General features: G+C 45.4%; 1 protein-coding gene and 1 long non-coding RNA gene across 2 annotated transcripts; one reads left to right on the top strand and one right to left on the bottom strand.

The window, feature by feature from the left end:
• Window positions 1–588: 588 nt before the first annotated feature.
• Window positions 589–3050, bottom strand: LOC148685371 (uncharacterized). Its single transcript, XR_015950626.1, has 2 exons — window positions 2926–3050; window positions 589–1799 (listed from the first exon to the last, which is right to left on the bottom strand). It is a non-coding gene; the product is annotated as an uncharacterized LOC148685371 (long non-coding RNA).
• A 5-nt stretch (window positions 3051–3055) lies between these two features.
• Window positions 3056–12502, top strand: TMEM222 (transmembrane protein 222). Its single transcript, XM_035120239.3, has 6 exons — window positions 3056–3257; window positions 5275–5359; window positions 6667–6698; window positions 7563–7659; window positions 8397–8527; window positions 9286–12502. Exons 1-6 carry the CDS (start codon window positions 3106–3108, stop codon window positions 9371–9373), a joined length of 585 nt encoding a protein of 194 aa, XP_034976130.3. The 5' UTR covers window positions 3056–3105; the 3' UTR covers window positions 9374–12502.
• The last annotated feature ends 5523 nt before the right edge of the window (window positions 12503–18025 follow it).

Genomic DNA, 18025 nt, shown 5'->3' with positions numbered 1-18025 from the left:
CCATTCCTTCTGCAGTGAAACACTGGGTGAGTTTTAATTCAATTCAGTTTTTTAAAGCAAAGAGCATTAAATCATAAATAACATTGTAATAATAACATCGCAAGTGCAGTGCCCACAAGTAGTGGTGGTTTCCATTTTGGAGGAGAGACCATTCTTGTCCCTTTTCACTTCAACTGTACAACATTTGCTAAACCCCACCCACCCCAAACTAAGGGGAATGTTTGAGGCCAGTGAAGCCCCTTTCAGATGACTTCAAATATTAATCTCTCTTCACTTAACACCCTTCTCAGCAGAAGCATTTTCACCTTACTTACAGGAACAGTAGGACAGCAAATCTACTACCAAGATAAAGTTGGCCTTGTTGTGAGCCAGGTGTCCCAAAAGACGGCTTTCTCTCTGGGTCTCTTTAGCAGTTCTGCATGTTTGCCATAATGTTTGAAGATCACTGTGCTCTTCCTCTTACCTCACCAGGGCACACAATCCTTGATCAAAGGTGTTGGGCCCCTCTGTAACCAAGGCAAGGGCAGAGTTAGCAGGAGGGTCAATGGCACAGACGGTGGGGACCAGGACCCCTTTTTCGTAAAACAGCAAACAACAACAGAGTCACTGAGCAGCAGAGGATCACCCTACCGTTGTTAATTCAGGGTTCTTGTTATCATTTATTAATTTGTATATTGCTCACATGCCAAAATGGCTTCTAAACTGTTCAGAACTATAAAAATATTTATCAAATCCACAAATGATTAAAATCCACAGTAAAACAGGTCCATCAATGCATTTAACCATCCTTATTTAAAATATGCAGTACAACAAGCCAGGGATAGAAAACACATAAAAGAGAACATAAAATTATTTCAATTGATTTCAGCTGGGATTAAATCAGCAGAGGGTTTCCCCTTTGCAATAATCTGAAGCAGTGGATGGATGTGCCCATGCTACAGGTGAAACTCAGAAAATTAGAATATCATCGAAAAGTGCATTTATTTCAGTAATGCAACTTAAAAGGTGAAACCAATATATATTAGATAGATGCATGACATGCAAAGCAAGATATGTCAAGCCTTTATTTGTTGTAATTGTAATTATTCGTCATTAGGCGGGTCAATTATAAATGAAATGTAATTAATGAAATGTAATAGCAATGTTTATTTTTGTATTATTGTAACTATTCGTTTTATTACTGTGGAATTTCCAAAAGAAAGCATTTGTAATAATAATAATAATAATAATAATAATAATAAGTTGCATTACTGAAATAAATGCACTTTTTGATGATATTCTAATTTTATGAGTTTCACCTGTACAAGTAAAATTAAAGGTTGGGAGAACAAGATCATCATGTTGGCACAAGTGAGCCTCTCTGGGGAGGGCATTTCAGAAATGGAAGGCCCACAACTCTTATTCCCACACACTTATATTTACACTTTCCTTGACTAGAAGGCTGAACTGAAAAATTCAGAGTAGTGCAGATGTCAAAGGATGGCTGTTTCTTGGTTAACAGATAGTTTCAGAAAGTGTGATTAGCTTTTCAATGCAAACAGAATCGCATTCCTTCCCCATCCTTGCTCCCTGGTAGTCCTCTGAAGGAGGGCCTCCCTTGAAGAAAGCTGGAGCAGAAAACCAAGCCGGCCGAGAAACACCCATTTGGGACTCACTACTCATGTGAGGAAGGTCTTCTCCTTCATGGAAGTGGATATCAGCCCCAGGAACGCAATGAGGAGCTGTGCACATGAACACCATGTGATGGGTGGATATTCCTCTGTCCGGAGGATGACGTTCATGAGGCTAGCCAGACATTCCTGGAAGAGACAGAGGTGCAACTCACTTTGTTTTTTGCTCCTTGGCTCTGAACTGGGATGCTGCATTAGCGAGCGGGAAACCAAAGGCAGAGGAGAAGGGCGGTGGACGCTGCTTCAGTAGCCCAAGGAAAAAACGCGCTGCTCCCCAGCTGTGAGTCGCTCGCCTCACAGCTGACTGCAGGCAGGCAGCCCTGCTGCTAAGCTCAGCTGGGGAAGGCAACGAAGTTAAGAACAAAAGGCTTATAGAGCAGGGAAGGAAAACGACCGAAAGAAAACCGCAGGCACAGGCAAAGCTCGGTACTGATTCGAAAAGGCAAGGAAGAGTGAGAGGGCGACGCCAAAATTAAATGAACCGAGCCTAGGTCACACCCACCCTGGCCACAGATTGGCCGGGGCTATCCCCAGTACCTAGACAGCATCTTAAAAAGCAGATGCATCACCTTGCCGACAAAGGTCCGTACTCCGTTTAGTTAAAAGCTATGGTTTTCCTAGTAGTGATGATGGAAGTGAGAGCTGGACCATAAAGAAGGCTGATCGCCGAAGAATTGATGCTTTTGAATTATGGTGCTGGAGGAGACTCTTGAGAGTCCGATGGACTGCAAGAAGACCAAACCTATCCATTCTGAAGGAAATCAGCCCTGAGAGCTCACTCGAAGGACAGATCGTGAAGCTGAGGCTCCAATACTTTGGCCACCTCATGAGAAGAGAAGAATCCTTGGAAAAGACCCTGATGTTGGGAAAGATTGAGGGCACTAGGAGAAGGGGACGACAGAGGACAAGATGGTTGGACAGTGTTCTCGAAGCTACCAACATGAGTCTGACCAAACTGCGGGAGGCAGTGGAAAACAGGAGTGCCTGGCATGCTCTGGTCCATGGGGTCACGAAGAGTCGGACACGACTAAACAACACAGATGACGGGCAGGCTGTGACGAGGGGTGGGGGGCAGACAACGTACCTCCCCCCTGCGCCGGAAAACTGTTGAGGTGAACGGACTTCTCAAGATAAACTGAAACTTAGTAAAATCATCAGTGTTTAATAAAAGATGTAGGAGCCCAGCCCTCCCCCCCCCTCATCCCTGCCAGGAAAGTGAGGCGGAGGGAACGTGCGGCTGAGTGACGGGGCAGACCTCAGTGGCGTCACCAGGCGAGCTCATTAGAACCCTCGACAGAAGGCAGTTCCAGGTACAACGCCGATGCGGCGACGTGATAGGCTGGCCGGACTTCGCCTCGCCGTCCCGGAAGCGGCTCTCCCGCATCCAGGAAGTGACGTCACCCGGCGCCCGGCCCGGAACCTCCCCCTCCTGGTGATGGAGGAAGAGGAGGTTGCGGTGGGGAAGATGAAGCAGTTTCACGGCGGCGTCAGCGTGGGGGTCGGCGGCGGTGCCGGGGGAGCAGGGCTGGATCCGGAGCGCTGCCGCTTCCCTTATTGCGTGGTGTGGACGCCCATTCCCGTGCTCACGTGAGTATCCGCCCCCTTCTCAGGACGCCGCGTCGGAGACCTCCCTCCTTGCCCACGCTCAGCCTAGCCTGTTCCGCAAGGCTGTTAGGAAGGCGAAATGGTTTTTTGGGGGGGGCTGGGGGACGACACGGGCAGTCCTGCAACACTTGCTCTGGGTCTCGCCTACCTCACAGGGCTGTTGTGACGGTAAGATACGGGCTGTTCTTTTGGAAGGAAGCGGGGCTCGAAGTATTGTTGTTTTACGGATTTCCCATTAACGAAAAAAGTTCTCTGGGCCGCTCACAAAATAAAACGGAAGGTCGAAATAATGATTTAAGATTAAATGTGTAAAAGACACGAAGATAGGACCAGGAATTATTGAAGCAATACGGTAGCTCCAATTCTAACAGGACGAGATGGTAGGGGAGAAGAGGGGGGAAACAGGTGCAGCAGAGACAAAAGATTTCCCTCTCTGCATTTTCCTAAACACTTTTCTTCAGAAGTTGGATTGTTGGATCATATATGGATCATATATAAGACTGTGCTTATCAGAAAATGGTGCTGTATCAAGTAGTTAAGTAGAATATTGGAATTTGTTCATTTTTGAAATGCTCCCCCTTGTGAAGTAATTTAAAACAAAAGTTTAGAATGTGGTGTGCTTTTTATTATTATCATTTGTCTACACAGCTGGTACTGTTGCTTGGGCCCATTCCCCACCCCCAGGTTTGTTCTAGTAATTTTGTTTCTCCATTGTGGACAGAATCTTTTTTTCCTTTCCTGCTTACAAAAAATAGTACATGGGGGGTTCACCTTGGTGCACTTCGGATCAACAGTAAGTTCGGAACAACCGAAAGACATAAAAGAAATATGTGTGTACTGTACAGAGATGGATAGATAGCTCTGGATTTTTAGGATTCCGCTAATCACTAAAATAATAAATATTCCTTAACCCATCTGAGCATTCCATCCTCAAAGCTCTATAACTGCCACCTTAAAAACAGCAACATTTCATCTTTATCAGAATAGCTGATGAAGCTGAAACATTTTGCAACATAAATTTTTAAAACCCTTCTTGTTAATCACAGCAAAGACACCTCTGACTTTTGCGTAGCTTGAATGTAGTTTGCTGTATAAAGGTAAGAGTCACATTTGTTGCTCCACACATTTTGTTGCCTCTGGCCCCAGCCTCCTTAGTGTATAAGCTGCCTGCCAGAGGGTGTGGACCTTGGACTGAGAAAGATTCTCTACCCCTTATGTAGGAGTTCTGTAGTCAGATCTTTGAATGGAACTTGTAGTGCTGGAGAAAGAGATATTCAACATTTTCTCTCTGCTGATCTCATTTTCTTGACCTAAATGTCAGATGCTCACACCCATCAAATTGCTGCTACTCTTGTATGGGGAAATATAGTATAATCTGTTTTACCCCTTCTGTGGAGCAAATAGGAGCAGGGTGTTGATGTCGGTTTAGATTGTGGAAGTGGCTATGGGGAGAGAATTAAACACCTGTAATCAGAGCCAGTGCACTGATTAAAATCAGTGCTTCACACTGCCGCTTTGAATAGTGTTTAAAGAAAAGCTTTGGGATCTTATCACAGGTAACTAATAGTTTATTTCTTGCATTAAGATGGAAGTTGGTCTCAATAACCTTTGAGTTTTATCCCAGCTCTTGATCTCCCATGTTGTGTTTCTTTGGGCCTTAATGTGGCAGGCTTTGGTGCCTAGACCTAATGCACCCTGGGGTTTAAAAACGCAAACATGGTTTAGGTGTACAGTACAGAAATTATATTTGTTCAGTATTGTAGGTATTTACATAACTCAGAAATTATTTTGAAAGCCTGAAGGACAACAGAAGAAAATCTTCCTTGACTCTTACAGGTTAGGTCCTGCTGGCTTTGATGGACTGTCAGAATTGCCATTGTCTCTCACCCTATTCAGCCCTGTCAGGCCATGGCCTTGGGCAGCCACTGCAGGATCTTTTTAGCAACTTCAAGGACAAAAAAACTAGGCCCCCTGATACCTTCTTTTCTTCTTTTGGTAGATGGCTGTTCCCCATTATTGGTCACATGGGCATTTGTACCTCAACTGGAGTCATCCGGGACTTTGCAGGGCCGTACTATGTATCGGTAAGTAGAAGCTTGTTCCTATGGCTTTGTTGGCAACCATTGAGTCGTGGCTAGTGCTGCTGTTCCACTATCACAGCAGTACTTCCCCCTCCCTCTTCTCAGCAGCCACACCCCTGCACACCCTCAAAATCTGCTCCAGGGGGTTGGAGGACCCTCCAGAGCTGATTCTGAGGGCACGTGGGAAGGGGAATTCCTAGTAGCCTATGATAACCTGGCAAGTGGTTAAATAACAAGACTGAGTTGAGATTCATCCAGGTGGTCATGTAAAGAATAAGACTGGGCTCTCCACCATCGGTTGCTCCTTCCTCTTGTACACAAAACCTGGAGGCTATAACAGTGCAATCATATACTTAGAGAAGTATATATACTCAGAAGCAAGTTCTGCTGAGTTCAGTGGGACTTACTCTCAGATACGTGTGTATAGATTTGCAAGGTTAGCTTCCTTTTCCTTCCAGTAGCTCCAAAGAGCTCTGAAACTTCATGTTTCGTTACTAGTTTCAGAATGTTCTGAAGCAGACAGATGCGCTCTCTCTCGTGCTCTCTCTCTCTCTAGAGCAGTGTTTCTCAACCTTTTTTGGGCCACAGCACACTTGTTCCGTGAAAAAAATCACGAGGCACACCACCATTAAAAAAGTTAAAAAATTTAACTCTGTGCCGCCCTATATTATAATTATGACTGTAAGAAACACTTGCCAAATATTGCTTTCCGGCGGGTCAGTGGTGTGTATTGGCGGCCGCCAGGCTCGTTTGCACTGAGCTTTGGGAAAGAGGAGGAGAAATATTGCTTTCCGGCGGGTCAGCGCTGCCTATTGGCGGCCGCCAGTCACGTGACAATGCAAATCGCCCTTCTCGTCACCGCACGTCGCGGCACACCAGCCAGCGTCTCGCGGCACACTAGTGTGCCGCGGAACAGTGGTTGAGAAACGCTGCTCTAGAGAATAAACATTGAAGAAGACAATCCTGTTCCGAGTGTCCCAGCAAATTTAGGGGGAAAAATATGAAGGGGGGCTGGTGGTGGGAGAGAGAGAGGCAGAGTAGCTCATTCTTTTGACATATGTGTCAGCAATCTTTCAAACTAGAGTAACTCTTTTGGCACCAAACACATCCAAACATCTACTCAATTGACTGGAACAGAATGGTGTGTGTTTTTCAAGTCAATGTTCAACAAGGGGAGGGGCCCTTGTAGGGAAGATTTCTGTTGTAATTCCTCAGTACCCAGGATTATGTATTTAGTGATATGAATTTCTTTATTCTATGCTGCTCAGGAAATGAAGTGTGCTTATTATTTTCCCTCCTACTCTCTCTAGGAAGACAACATGGCTTTTGGGAAGCCTGTAAAGTAAGTGCTGTTTTCTCTCCACCCTCTCCTGATGCATTTACTTGCAAATAAACTGTATCCACAGAAAAGCTGAGCAATGCATGCCATATTTTAGCTATTAAGGCAGACTAAAAATTCAGATTGCAGCAGAGAACTGGGACCTGTGCTTCTCAATGAGGAACATAACATGAAATCTCTCCTTAAGCAGCAAACCTGCAGCCATCTCAGGTTCCAGTGTAATAATAATATTTCTGCTGCTTTGAGAATGCACAGAATGTAATTTATTGGTGCCCACAGACTAAGACAAAAAGCTGCTGAAACTTCTGAATGAACAGAATTCTTTTGGGAGATTCCAAATCTGTATTCCTTATGGGGAAGACAGCTATCAGACCTCTTCAAAGCTACACACATCCCTTTTTGCCCAGATCCAAGCATAAGGAGCAGGAAGGGCTGGAAGATGCAGATCCCCAATACACTGGGAATCCTCTTTGGAAACCATCTTATTTCCGGCTTCTTAAATTCCACCCACGCACTTTTTATATTATGTGTGCAGCAGCAAGGGCTGGAAACAACTTTAAGTAGGGAGAGGGTTTCTCAGGATGTTAAATGCTGCACCCAGTTATAATTTCTGCACTTCCATTACCTAAGCACAAGTAATGGCTGATGAATGCACACACAGCACAAGCACACATACACACATCTTTGCTTTCAGAGTCTCTGGATCCAAATTTGCAGAGATGTCATTTGAAAATCCTACTAGCAACAGAATTTATTAGAAAGGAGGATGTTGTGTGTGGGGAGGGAGCAGGTTGTTGAAAACAAACATGTGAACTGGCATCTTTAGTTCTCTTTTCTTCTCTCCCCCTCCCCCTGCCCTTTCCCCAGATACTGGAAGCTGGATCCCAGCAAAGTGTATTCCAGTGGCGCTAATGCTTGGGATACTGCGGTGCACGATGCCTCTGAGGAGTACAAGCACCGTATGGTGAGGTGACTTCAGTACTCAAATTGGAGAGGTCCCATGCACCCAAAATTGGTTAGGGGCTGAGGGCAGCGTAAGGCTCTTGCTGCTGATCAAGAAACCTTTTGGAAACACAAGCTTGCTTGCTAGCTACTGAAGATAAACAAGGAGTTGTTTTAGATGAGCCCTTCTAACTGTGAAAACCCTGCATCATGGACCGGCAACCTGTGGTCTTCTCAGATGTTGTCACAGTCCAACTCCCATAAGCCCCAGCTAGTTGTTTTAGATTGTTTCTAACTTTGTTCTTAGGGACCAGGTGGCGCTGTGGGTTAAACCACTGAGCCTAGGGCTTGCTGATCAGAAGGTCGGCGGTTCGAATCCCTGTGACGGGGTGAGCTCCCGTTGCTTGGTCCCAGCTCCTGCCAACCTAGCAGTTCGAAAGCACGTCAAAATGCAAGTAGATAAATAGGCGGGAAGGTAAACGGCGTTTCCATGTGCTGCTCTGGTTTGCCAGAAGCGGCTTTGTCATGCTGGCCACATGACCTGGAAGCTATACGCTGGCTCCCTCGGCCAATAATGCGAGATGAGCGCGCAATCCCAGAGTCGGTCACGACTGGACCTAATGGTCAGGGGTCCCTTTACCTTTACCTTTGTTCTTAAGGCTGTAGCCTGCCCTGGGACCTTAGGCTGAAGGGTGGGTAATGAATACGTATTTAATAATAATAAAAGTATTGTCAGCAGTGTGCTTTTTACCATTTCAGCACAACCTCTGCTGTGACAACTGCCACTCTCACGTAGCCCTGGCCTTAAACCTCATGCGATATGACAACAGCACTTCCTGGAATATGGTCAAACTTTGCTTCCTCTCCCTTCTATATGGAAAGTATGTAAGGTGAGTAGAAAGCTTGACTGTTGCTGTGAATACTGTGGCGTGCAGAGGTGCAGACTTTGATCAAGGGCCTTGATCTCCTCCAAGCTTCTCCAGTATATAGCAGTCTGGTGACCGGTTCTGTTTATTGGGAATTGAAAACTGTTCGGCTCTTGGAATCTGATGGTGCTTGCAACATCAAGCCCTTCTGAACGGCAGGTTTGGTCCCGGGGTCAACAGCAAGCCCTTGCGATGAGTGGCCAACTTTATGAACAGGAAGTTGGCAGCTGTGGACAAAACCTGGGAAAGCACAGCCAGTTAATGTATTTCTCCAGCTATTCTTTTCTAAAGTACAGCTTGGAAACTGAGCTTTCCTGTGCTGGGGGGAAAAAAACCTGAGTTACCTGGTTTTTATGCAGATTTAAGTAGGGCTGAGCTTAAATTGCACACAAACACTTTCACCACCTTGTACACAGGTTGGAAATAGCCCACCATCCCACCCCAATCCTGGGAACTGTAGATTACCTTTCACAGAGCCAAACCCTGGACAGGCTCCCCAGATTCTTTGGGGAAAGCTGTGTGCTTCAAATGTATGGCACAACCTTCCTTAATAGGCTTAAGTAAAGCCGAGATGACTGGCACAGCTTGTTTTCCCTCCTGTGCTTCCAGTTTCCCAACAACCCTCTCCAGTTTCTGCCCCATCTCCTTCATGGTCCCACCTGCCACTTCCTCGCCTTGCTCCCCTCTCTTGTTCTCTAAATCTCTCTTTCTTTCCCTTGCAGCATAGGGGGCTTTGTGAAGACCTGGCTTCCTTTTATCCTCTTTTTGGGGATTATCCTAATAGTCAGCCTGACTCTTCACATACGATGATGGACGACGCCAGCGTTCCCCCCTCTTTTGAAGTCAAGTCTTGAAAACTCTGGCTCTCCGAGCCCAGGAAGGCTGTGGAAGTAAGCTGCGTGGCCCAGAAACCCGCAGAAAAGAAGTGCTGTGTAATAACAACTCTTCCTTTATCCTGGTGGACTTTCTTTTCTTCCCTCCCCACCCCCCTTTTCTTCCTCATAATTCTTCCCTTCAAACATCAAGGGAAAGGGGGAACCGCCACATCTTGCTTCTCGCCAAAGGTCTCTTCTGGTTCAAAGTTCCTGCGTAGGGATGCACGACCTGGACTTGGATTTGCAGGTGGTGTGGCGAGGACTTTGGGCATGTCGCAGTAGGTGCTGGGACTGGTTGTAAGCTTCCCCAATCTCTCGCAGAAAGCTTCTCGGTGGCACTTTATGAGGAAAGATAGCAGTGGACGATGTGGGTTGGAGTTGGAGGGGTTTGGTTTTTAAATCTGCTTGCGCTGGTAAATGGGGTTTGTGGCATTCTTGGTCGTAACAGCGTTCCTATGGCTGGGTCCTGTGGCGATTGGCAACCTGAAATGACAGCCTTCAGTTGGGGTTGCCTTCAGTCTTCTGCAGATAGGACTTCTTACCATAGCGTGGAGGTTGTGTCCTCTTCTCCTTTGCACAAGAAGTGCATTTTTTGTTTGCTTTTAATTTGGTGCTCCTTGGAAATGCCATTGTTCTGAAAGCAGCTGATTTCTCTACCACCACCACCACCCCAAGCTCCCACCAACTTAAATGATATTTGGTGCAGTCGTTTCCAAGGGTGACCTTGAGCTGTTCTTGTTGAGAGTTCTATTAAGACATCTTGGTCCGCTTCATAAAACCAGTTCCCAAAGATTTTCTGCGCATGTGTGTGTGTGATAGAAACAGTGTTCTACCCACCTGATGGTTAAACTCTTTGGTTTATAACGTAGTTCTGCACAACACTGTGCCTTGAAAGACTCTAGAAGCAAAACTTGCCCCAGGGAGATGCCTGATCTAACCCAGTGAAGCTGGAAGTCCTACCAGTATGAAGTCTGTTCTGAAGGGAAGAGAACCATTCATCCAAGAGTCAAGTTCTCTCGTAACCTGGAAACAGGGCAGTCTTCAGCAACCTGGTGACCTAGTTAGGTTTTGTGCCCGGGGCTGATGGGAGTTGTAGTCAAAATATCTGGAGGGCACCAGGTTGGCAAAGGCTGCACTAGGAAATTGTGTGCCACCCACTTCTAAATGGACTTAATTTTGGCCTATGGCCCATGTAGCAATGAAAAGCGCAGTCTTTCTTCTTCCTTCCTTTTTTAACCAAGGGGGGTGGAAAGTGCTACACCACTCTCTGCTGCATGCCACCCCCTTCCACCCTTCCCCTCCCCATGCTGATCTCCACCCTTTCCAGTCTTTCACACACTCCCTGGAGCGCCAAGTACTTTGCACTGTGCAAAGGAGCAGCGCATTGTCTTCCCCTTAAACACCTGCGTCCGAGCAGGTCCTCTTGGGTGTCGAACTCTTGCCATTCCAACCATTAACAACGGCAGCTGTAGAAAGGCAATCAATAAGCTCTAGGCTGATTGGAGATCAAAGGTCTTAGATCAAAGTGAATGCGTGTGGTGGCCCATCCCGCTGCCCCTCTGCCGCTTCGCTTACACTCCCACACCCAGCAGGGATTCTAGTTCTGAGGAAAATAATAGACCAGGTCCACTGAATAGAGAGACACTATCCCTCCCTCCCTGCTCTCTTGTGTGTTGGCAGTGATTTGCCAAAAAAGAGCTCCAGGAAACCCAAGCAACTCACAGACCTGGTGCTCACAGCCAACTTCCTTTCCATAGTAGCAGTAGCCTCAACTGGTCTTTTGAGTCAATTAAAAAGTGCTTTGCTGACATAATGCAACTATACAAGCTTTGCCACATGTTAAAGTTGGCAATAGATGCAGGAGGAGCAAAGATGCCAGAAACTCCCATCTCTCCTCTCCTCTCCCTCTTGAACAGACTGCTTAGCGGTGAAGAGAGGTGACCAATTGAGAAGACAGTGGAACTTCTCTGACACACCCCGGAAGTCAAATGTGCTAAACTACTAAAGGCACAGAGAAGTTACGAATCTGGGTTTTGAATCCCACTCCAAAGGATTTCCTTGTTGCAGCTAAGGGATGGGAATGGCATCGATAACTGATTGGAAGCAACTGCCCTCTCCCATCCCTGCCCCCAACACACACTGCAGGTCTTCTGTGGTGAGTTTTTAAGTGGTTGCTGATCATCTGACTCTGCCCCTTATGACAAAGCCACTGTGCACCCAAATTTCAGCCCTGCCTTTGTTTACCATACTGCTGGGGGGGGGGATTGAAACTGTTGGCATGGCCATGGCAGTGGGTGGGAATGTGGGTTTAGTGGAAGAAATAAAATTGTGACAGCCTCACCACAAGCCCATATATCACGCAAGCCACAACCCCGCAGAATGAATTGGCCCTCCTCTTTCGGCACCTGTTTAGTTGCCGCTCATTTTTTAATGCTGTGCTGCCCACTTAACGCCACCTCTGTAGGGCAAGGGTGTGAGTTACAACCTTCCTCTAAGGGGAAGCACTTCCGTGCAGGGATTTTCGACACCTGTGTGTCACTCACTCATAGGGTGCAGCACAGAGGGCTTCTTGGTGTGCGTGTATGCGCTTGCATACAGCTGTTGCCTCCCGTTTCTTTCCAGAAATTTGCTGGTTGTAGGGACAGTGAGAAACCTGTGGTTTAGAGGTCATTGTATGCCACTGTCTCTGCATGTATTCTGCATTCCCATCGGCTAGATGTCTGCAGAGATTTGGTTAGGTGCCAAGGTTCTTCTCAAAGGTGCCATTGTTTATTTGGTACCTACCCCGTCGAGGCTTTCTAGGGTTGTTGCTTTTTTTTTGAGGGGAGGGGGTTACATTCCAGCCTCTTCATTTTCCTTTCTTCTCTGGAAGCTTCATTGATGTACCACTTGGGGGTTCCCCCTCTTTCCCCTCCTTTGCTAATGATTAGCCAGATGGGCCTCTGTCCTGTGAGTTGTTTCTCCAGGGGGTGCTGGATTCCTTTGTATATACTGAACTCTGCTGCTGTGATTTCATAATCCCGATGATGGTGAAAAATAAATGCATTTCTGTGTATGTCTCCAAGCAGTGGTGGCTTCATTGTTCAGGCTGCCTCTTTCCCTCCCTCCAGCTGTCGGGGAGGAGAGAAGGGCTTGTGTTCAGAATTGATGAGAGCTCAGCGGCTGCATGGCTGTGATCAAATTCACTGTAGAGAAATTAACATGTTTACTTTTTTTCTTTTTGCAAAAATAAAGCGGAGTCTCATGATGAGCATATTTAAATTCTCTATTTCTATAACATTTCTGAGGGGAAGGTAAGGTTACCATCCTATTTTTGTCTCTTCTGTTTTTGGAAGCAGAATAGTTTCAAAGGGCATTCCAAACCAAGCACTGATTAGGTTCACATCCACTTAACAGTGCCTTCAAAAATGGTGTTCTTTTGCAGGTGTATTCTACATTATTACTATTATCACACATTACTATTCATTACCAACCTTTCATCCCAAGGTCTTAGTTGAAAACAACTTAAAATTTCAAAACCAAGGTGGGTCCTAAAAATATACACCTCACATCTCAAAAGCCCGGGTGAACAGATGTGTCTTAAGTAAGGATCGTGCATGCATTACTACTACTTACTACTTACTCTGGTGCTGGTGCACTGCTGTGACATTAGCCACAAACAATATGTACCCTGCAGTTTCTTGAGAAATGTCCCCGTTTGGTGCTCAAACCAGCTTCCATCAGATTCAGAAACAGAACCTGCTGTTAAGCTGAAACATTTTAGACCCGAGTCAGCCATTGCACATGGTCAGATGACAGCTTCATTGAATAGGAGTTTGGGAGGGGAGCTTGCAGGTGTGGGGAAGCAACTCAGGTACAGCAACATAAGAAATGAAATGCAGCACATGGGGTGGAGGGGGGTTACCTCACTGTGGGGAGTGTGAACAGAAGCCCATTGGTGGGGTGGGGGGAGGAGTTGACCCCATTTTCAATGGGCTTACAATTTCCATTGGAATGTGTTTTCAGGAAATATGGGCAGGTACCCCTTGTCCCTGTCAGGGACTTGTTTTGTATGCATGAATCAAGTGGAACATGCAACATTGGAAGATTTCGCCAAGGTTTAAGCCAGCCCAAGCAAAAGGGACGTGGGTGGCGCTGCGGGTTAAACCACAGAGCCTAGGGCTTGCAGATCAGAAGGTCGGTGGTTTGAATCCACGGGGTAAGCTCCGGTTGCTCGGTCCCTGCTCCTGCCCTAGCAGTTCGAAAGCACCTAAACGTGCAAGTAGATAAATAGGTATCGCTCCAGCAGGATGGTAAACGGCGTTTCCGTGCGCTGCTCTGGTTCACCAGAAGCAGCTTAGTCATGCTGGCCACATGACCTGGAAGCTGTACGCCGGCTCCCTCGGCCAGTAAAGCGAGATGAGCGCCGCAACCCCAGAGTCATCCGTGACTGGACCTAATGGTCAGGGGTCCCTTTACGTAATTGTTACCCCACACATTCCAGTGCATTTTCCTATAACTTTTCTAAGTCAGGAGTGGGGGGACAGATTAATTGTACAAGAATGCCAGTCACTTCAATTGCACAGCCAGAACTTGTCAGCACATGCTTGAATTCCACCTGCAAATTAGGAACAGTCTAGAAGTGCCCACAGGAATTTCCCATCTTGCCATTGCTTCCTACTCTGCAGAAGACATGTGCATGCAAAGCAAAGATGAGGGGTCCTTCATATGCGCCTGGTAGGCTGGGTGGTGGCAGAAATTCTGTTCACTTCTCATTTTAGTATGTGCATTGCACCTTCTGAAACAAAATTTACCTCTCCACATTTGCACCTACCTGAATTTGGCAATGCAGTTCTTCAACCCACCAAAAATATACATATATTGGGGAAAAGTTTCAATCTAAAAAGCACGCACGAGTTAAAATACCGGTAGCTTATAAACATTGTATCAGGAGAGAGTTTCTTGCAAAAAATATATATACAAAATACAGGTGGAATTACATTGAAAAATGTTTGCTGTGGAAAAACGTGTGCTAAAATGCTGATGCGTTTTCGATAAAGACAAGAAAAAAGTATTAATCGGCAAAAGGATGCAGACGTGGAGAACTGAAATTAACACTAGGAAAAATGAGAGCCTGAAATTGACAAGAACTGTCCATCCTTGCTAACACCTTTTCTGGGTAACCTGCAAAGCTGCCTTGATTTTCAGTTGCTCTCCCTCTCTCCTTGCATTTATTGGTTTAGATCCATGGAGACCTCACACTGGCAGGATGGCTAAGCTAAGCACTGACGTTGCCCCTAATTAAAAGCAGGTTGCTTTTAGTTGGCTGGCTTCATCCCTGAAACCCTGCAGCTTCCCTTTATTAAAGTCCCTCTAAACCGCTGCCTTCTTGGACTAGCGGTTCACACACACTGCTGTTGTTTCCACCTCCACTGTCGTAGCCTTGATTGATTACAAAGTCTGTGTCCCGGCTGACATGTGGGTTATTAGATCACAACTGCATCCTTTTGATGCAAATTGGACAAGTCATGGGAGCGAGGAGGCTTGAGTTCAGATCATGACACAAGCTCAGCCGCCTCGTGTGTTAATTCTTTTCATTTATTGAATTTTTAAAACAAGATTTAATAGCCACTCGATCAAAAAGCAAAACCAAGCGCTTAAGCAGTTTGCATAAAACAATGTAAAATATCCGGAAGAAAATGCTGTGGAAATCAAGGTGAAAGGCAAATAGACATCATGAAAATATATTAAAGTATAGAGGAAAGCAATGTTTTTAAAAGGAGGCCTCATCTGCACTATAAATTTTTAAAGTAATATCATGCCACTTTAAGTAATCCTGGCTTCCCACAAAGAATCCTGTTAAGCATGCTGAGAGTTGTTAGAAGACCCATACAGTGGTGCCTTGGTTCTCGAACTTAATCCATTCCGGGAGTCCGTTCAACTCCTGAAACCGTTCAAAAACCAAGGCGTGGCTTCCGATTGGCTGCAGAACCATGTCAGATGTTCGGCTTCCGAAAAATGTTTGCAAACCAGAACACATGCTTCCGGGTTTGCGGCGTTCGGGAGCCAAAACGTACGAGTACCAAGGCGTTCGAGAACCAAGGCACAACTGCATTCCCCTCAGAGGGCCACGATTCCCAGAGTGCTTTAACCATCAGTCCCCCCTCCCAAGAAACTTGGAATTTCAGCTTTCAATAGGTCTACTTTGAGCAAAATTTAGTTGCAGGACACCCATTGTTAAATTTTTCTTAAATCTTCTTTAGCTTTTGTTTGGAAGTTTTCCTCTTCACTGTTGCCTACATTTTTGACTCTCTTATTCTGCACTTGGTTTAATTTACTGTGTTTCATTTGCTTTTATTATATTTTAATTGTTTTCTTGTGAGGGGCTTTGGTGACGTTTAAGGGCTAGTGAGTGGCATTATCAGTGATTTTATAAATAAAGGTTAAAAAACTGGAACATGGTAATAGGAGCGTAAGACGTTGCCTTATACTAAGTTGGGACAGTGGTCCATCTAGCTCAGTATTGCCTGCACTGACTGGCAGCATCTCTCCAAGGTTTCAGACTTGGAGATGCTGAGGACTGAACCCGGGACATTGTGCATGCGCAATAGATGCTTCATCACTGAACTATGGCCCTTCCCCTAATAACCACTGCAGTTAGTTGAATTCTGCAAACAAGATGCTCAGATATTTTTTTTCAGTTTTGAAGGCACAGGAAGTAGATTAAACCTTAAGGTTACTAATAAATCAATCACAATTTCGCCCCCCTTAACAGGACATGGGCTGCATACATGCTGAGCCTCTTGGGCTTGCCAATCAGAAGGTAGATTGTTCAAATCCGCACAACGGGGTGAGCTCCCATTGCTCTGTCCCAGCTCCTGCCAGCCTAGCAGTTCAAAAGCATGCCAGTGCAAGTAGATAAATAGGTACTGCTACAGCGGGAAGGTAAACAGTGTCTCTGTGCGCTCTGGCACTCATCACAGTCCTCCGTGCGCCAGTAGCAGTTTAGTCCTGCTGGCCACATGACCTGGAAAACTAAGTGTGGACAAAAATAAAAAAATTCCTTCAGTAGCACCTTAAAGACCAACTAAGTTTTTATTTTGGTATGAGCTTTCGTGTGCATGCACACTTCTTCAGATACAGTGAAATGGAAGTTTCCAGGCACTTATGTAGAGAAGGGGTGGGGAGGGGTGGGGATGGGGAGGGGGGATCACTCAGAAGGGTGGTGGAAATGGGTGATTGACTGACCCATTTCCACCACCCATTCCACCACCCTTCTGAGTGATCCCCCATCCCCACCCCTCCCCACCCCTTCTCTACATAAGTGCCTGGAAACTTCCATTTCACTGTATCTGAAGAAGTGTGCATGCACACGAAAGCTCATACCAAAATAAAAACTTAGTTGGTCTTTAAGGTGCTACTGAAGGAATTTTTTTATTTTACTTCGATCCAGACCAACACGGCTACCTACCTGTAAGTGTGGACAAACGCTGGCTCCCTTGGCCTGAGATAAGTGCCACAACCCCATAGTTACCTTTGACCAGACTTAACCGTCCAGGGATCCTTTACTTTTTTAAAAAAAAACCCTGCCTTTATTAACTTAAAACAAATTTAAAACAAAACTTCAATATAAAATACAAACAAAATGTATATACACACAAACACCAATACAAATTTGAATACAACCTACCTTGCTTTGTACCTTACTTCTATCTGCTTTACTTATACATCTTCATTTTCAATAATCCAATACTTTGCATCTTCCATTACTCATCGACTTCCCCTTATCTCTATCCTGGGCTACATTTTTTTTACTTTCATACTGCTTCACTTCAATTTCATCATGGGAATTCTACAGAATATTTGTTTTAAACCCAAGTTCTTTCAAATATATTCCAAATTTTTCCCAGTTTTTATCAAATTTCTTATTTGAACCACCCCTGATCGAATTTGTCATTTTGGCCAGATCAATATAGCTGATTACCTTCTCTTGCCAGTCTCTGATGGTAGGAACTTCCTGTTTTTTCCACAATTTACCAATTAGAATTCTTGCTGCCGCCACCGAATACAGAAATACCTTTTCATCTTTTTCATCTAGCTCTTCATCAATCATTCCTAATAGGAAAGACTCTTGAGTTTTTTTATGTTATACTTGAATATTTTCTTTAATTCTTCTAAAATTCCAATCCAAAATGGCTTTATCATTTCACAATTCCACCATATATGTAGGAATGTTCCGATTTCCTTTTGACACCTCCAACAACAATTATCTTTAGTTTTGTACATTTTATGAATTTTTACTGGCGTCAGATACCATTTATAAAACATTTTAATTAAATTATCTCTAATTCCTTCTGACGCCGTAAACTTCCACGTTACTTTCCAGAGTCTTTCCCATCTATCCATCTCTATTGGATTCAGGGGTCCTTTACTTTTAAAGGTAAAGGGACCCCTGACCATTAGGTCTAGTTGTGACTGACTCTGGGGTTGTGCGCTCATCTCACAGCATTGGCCGAGGGAGCCGGTGTACAGCTTCCAGGTCATGTGGCCAGCATGACAGAGCCGCTTCTGGCGTACCAGAGCAGCACACGGAAACGCGTTTACCTTC

The sequence above is a fragment of the Zootoca vivipara genome, chromosome 6, assembly GCF_965207765.1.
Source record: "Zootoca vivipara chromosome 6, rZooViv2.hap1.1, whole genome shotgun sequence".
Classification (NCBI taxonomy): Eukaryota; Metazoa; Chordata; class Lepidosauria; order Squamata; family Lacertidae; genus Zootoca; species Zootoca vivipara.
Note: the sequence above shows the minus strand (reverse complement) of the source record. Positions and strands in the feature narration are given on the sequence as shown.

Excerpts from the sequence above, each read along its gene's own strand:
- TMEM222 (XM_035120239.3), top strand. The coding sequence starts at position 3,106 with ATGGAGGAAGAGGAGGTTGCGGTGGGGAAGATGAAGCAGTTTCACGGC. Across the intron at positions 3,258-5,274 it reads ACGCCCATTCCCGTGCTCAC|ATGGCTGTTCCCCATTATTG; the intron begins GTGAGTATCCGC and ends TTCTTTTGGTAG. Across the intron at positions 8,528-9,285 it reads CTATATGGAAAGTATGTAAG|CATAGGGGGCTTTGTGAAGA; the intron begins GTGAGTAGAAAG and ends TTTCCCTTGCAG.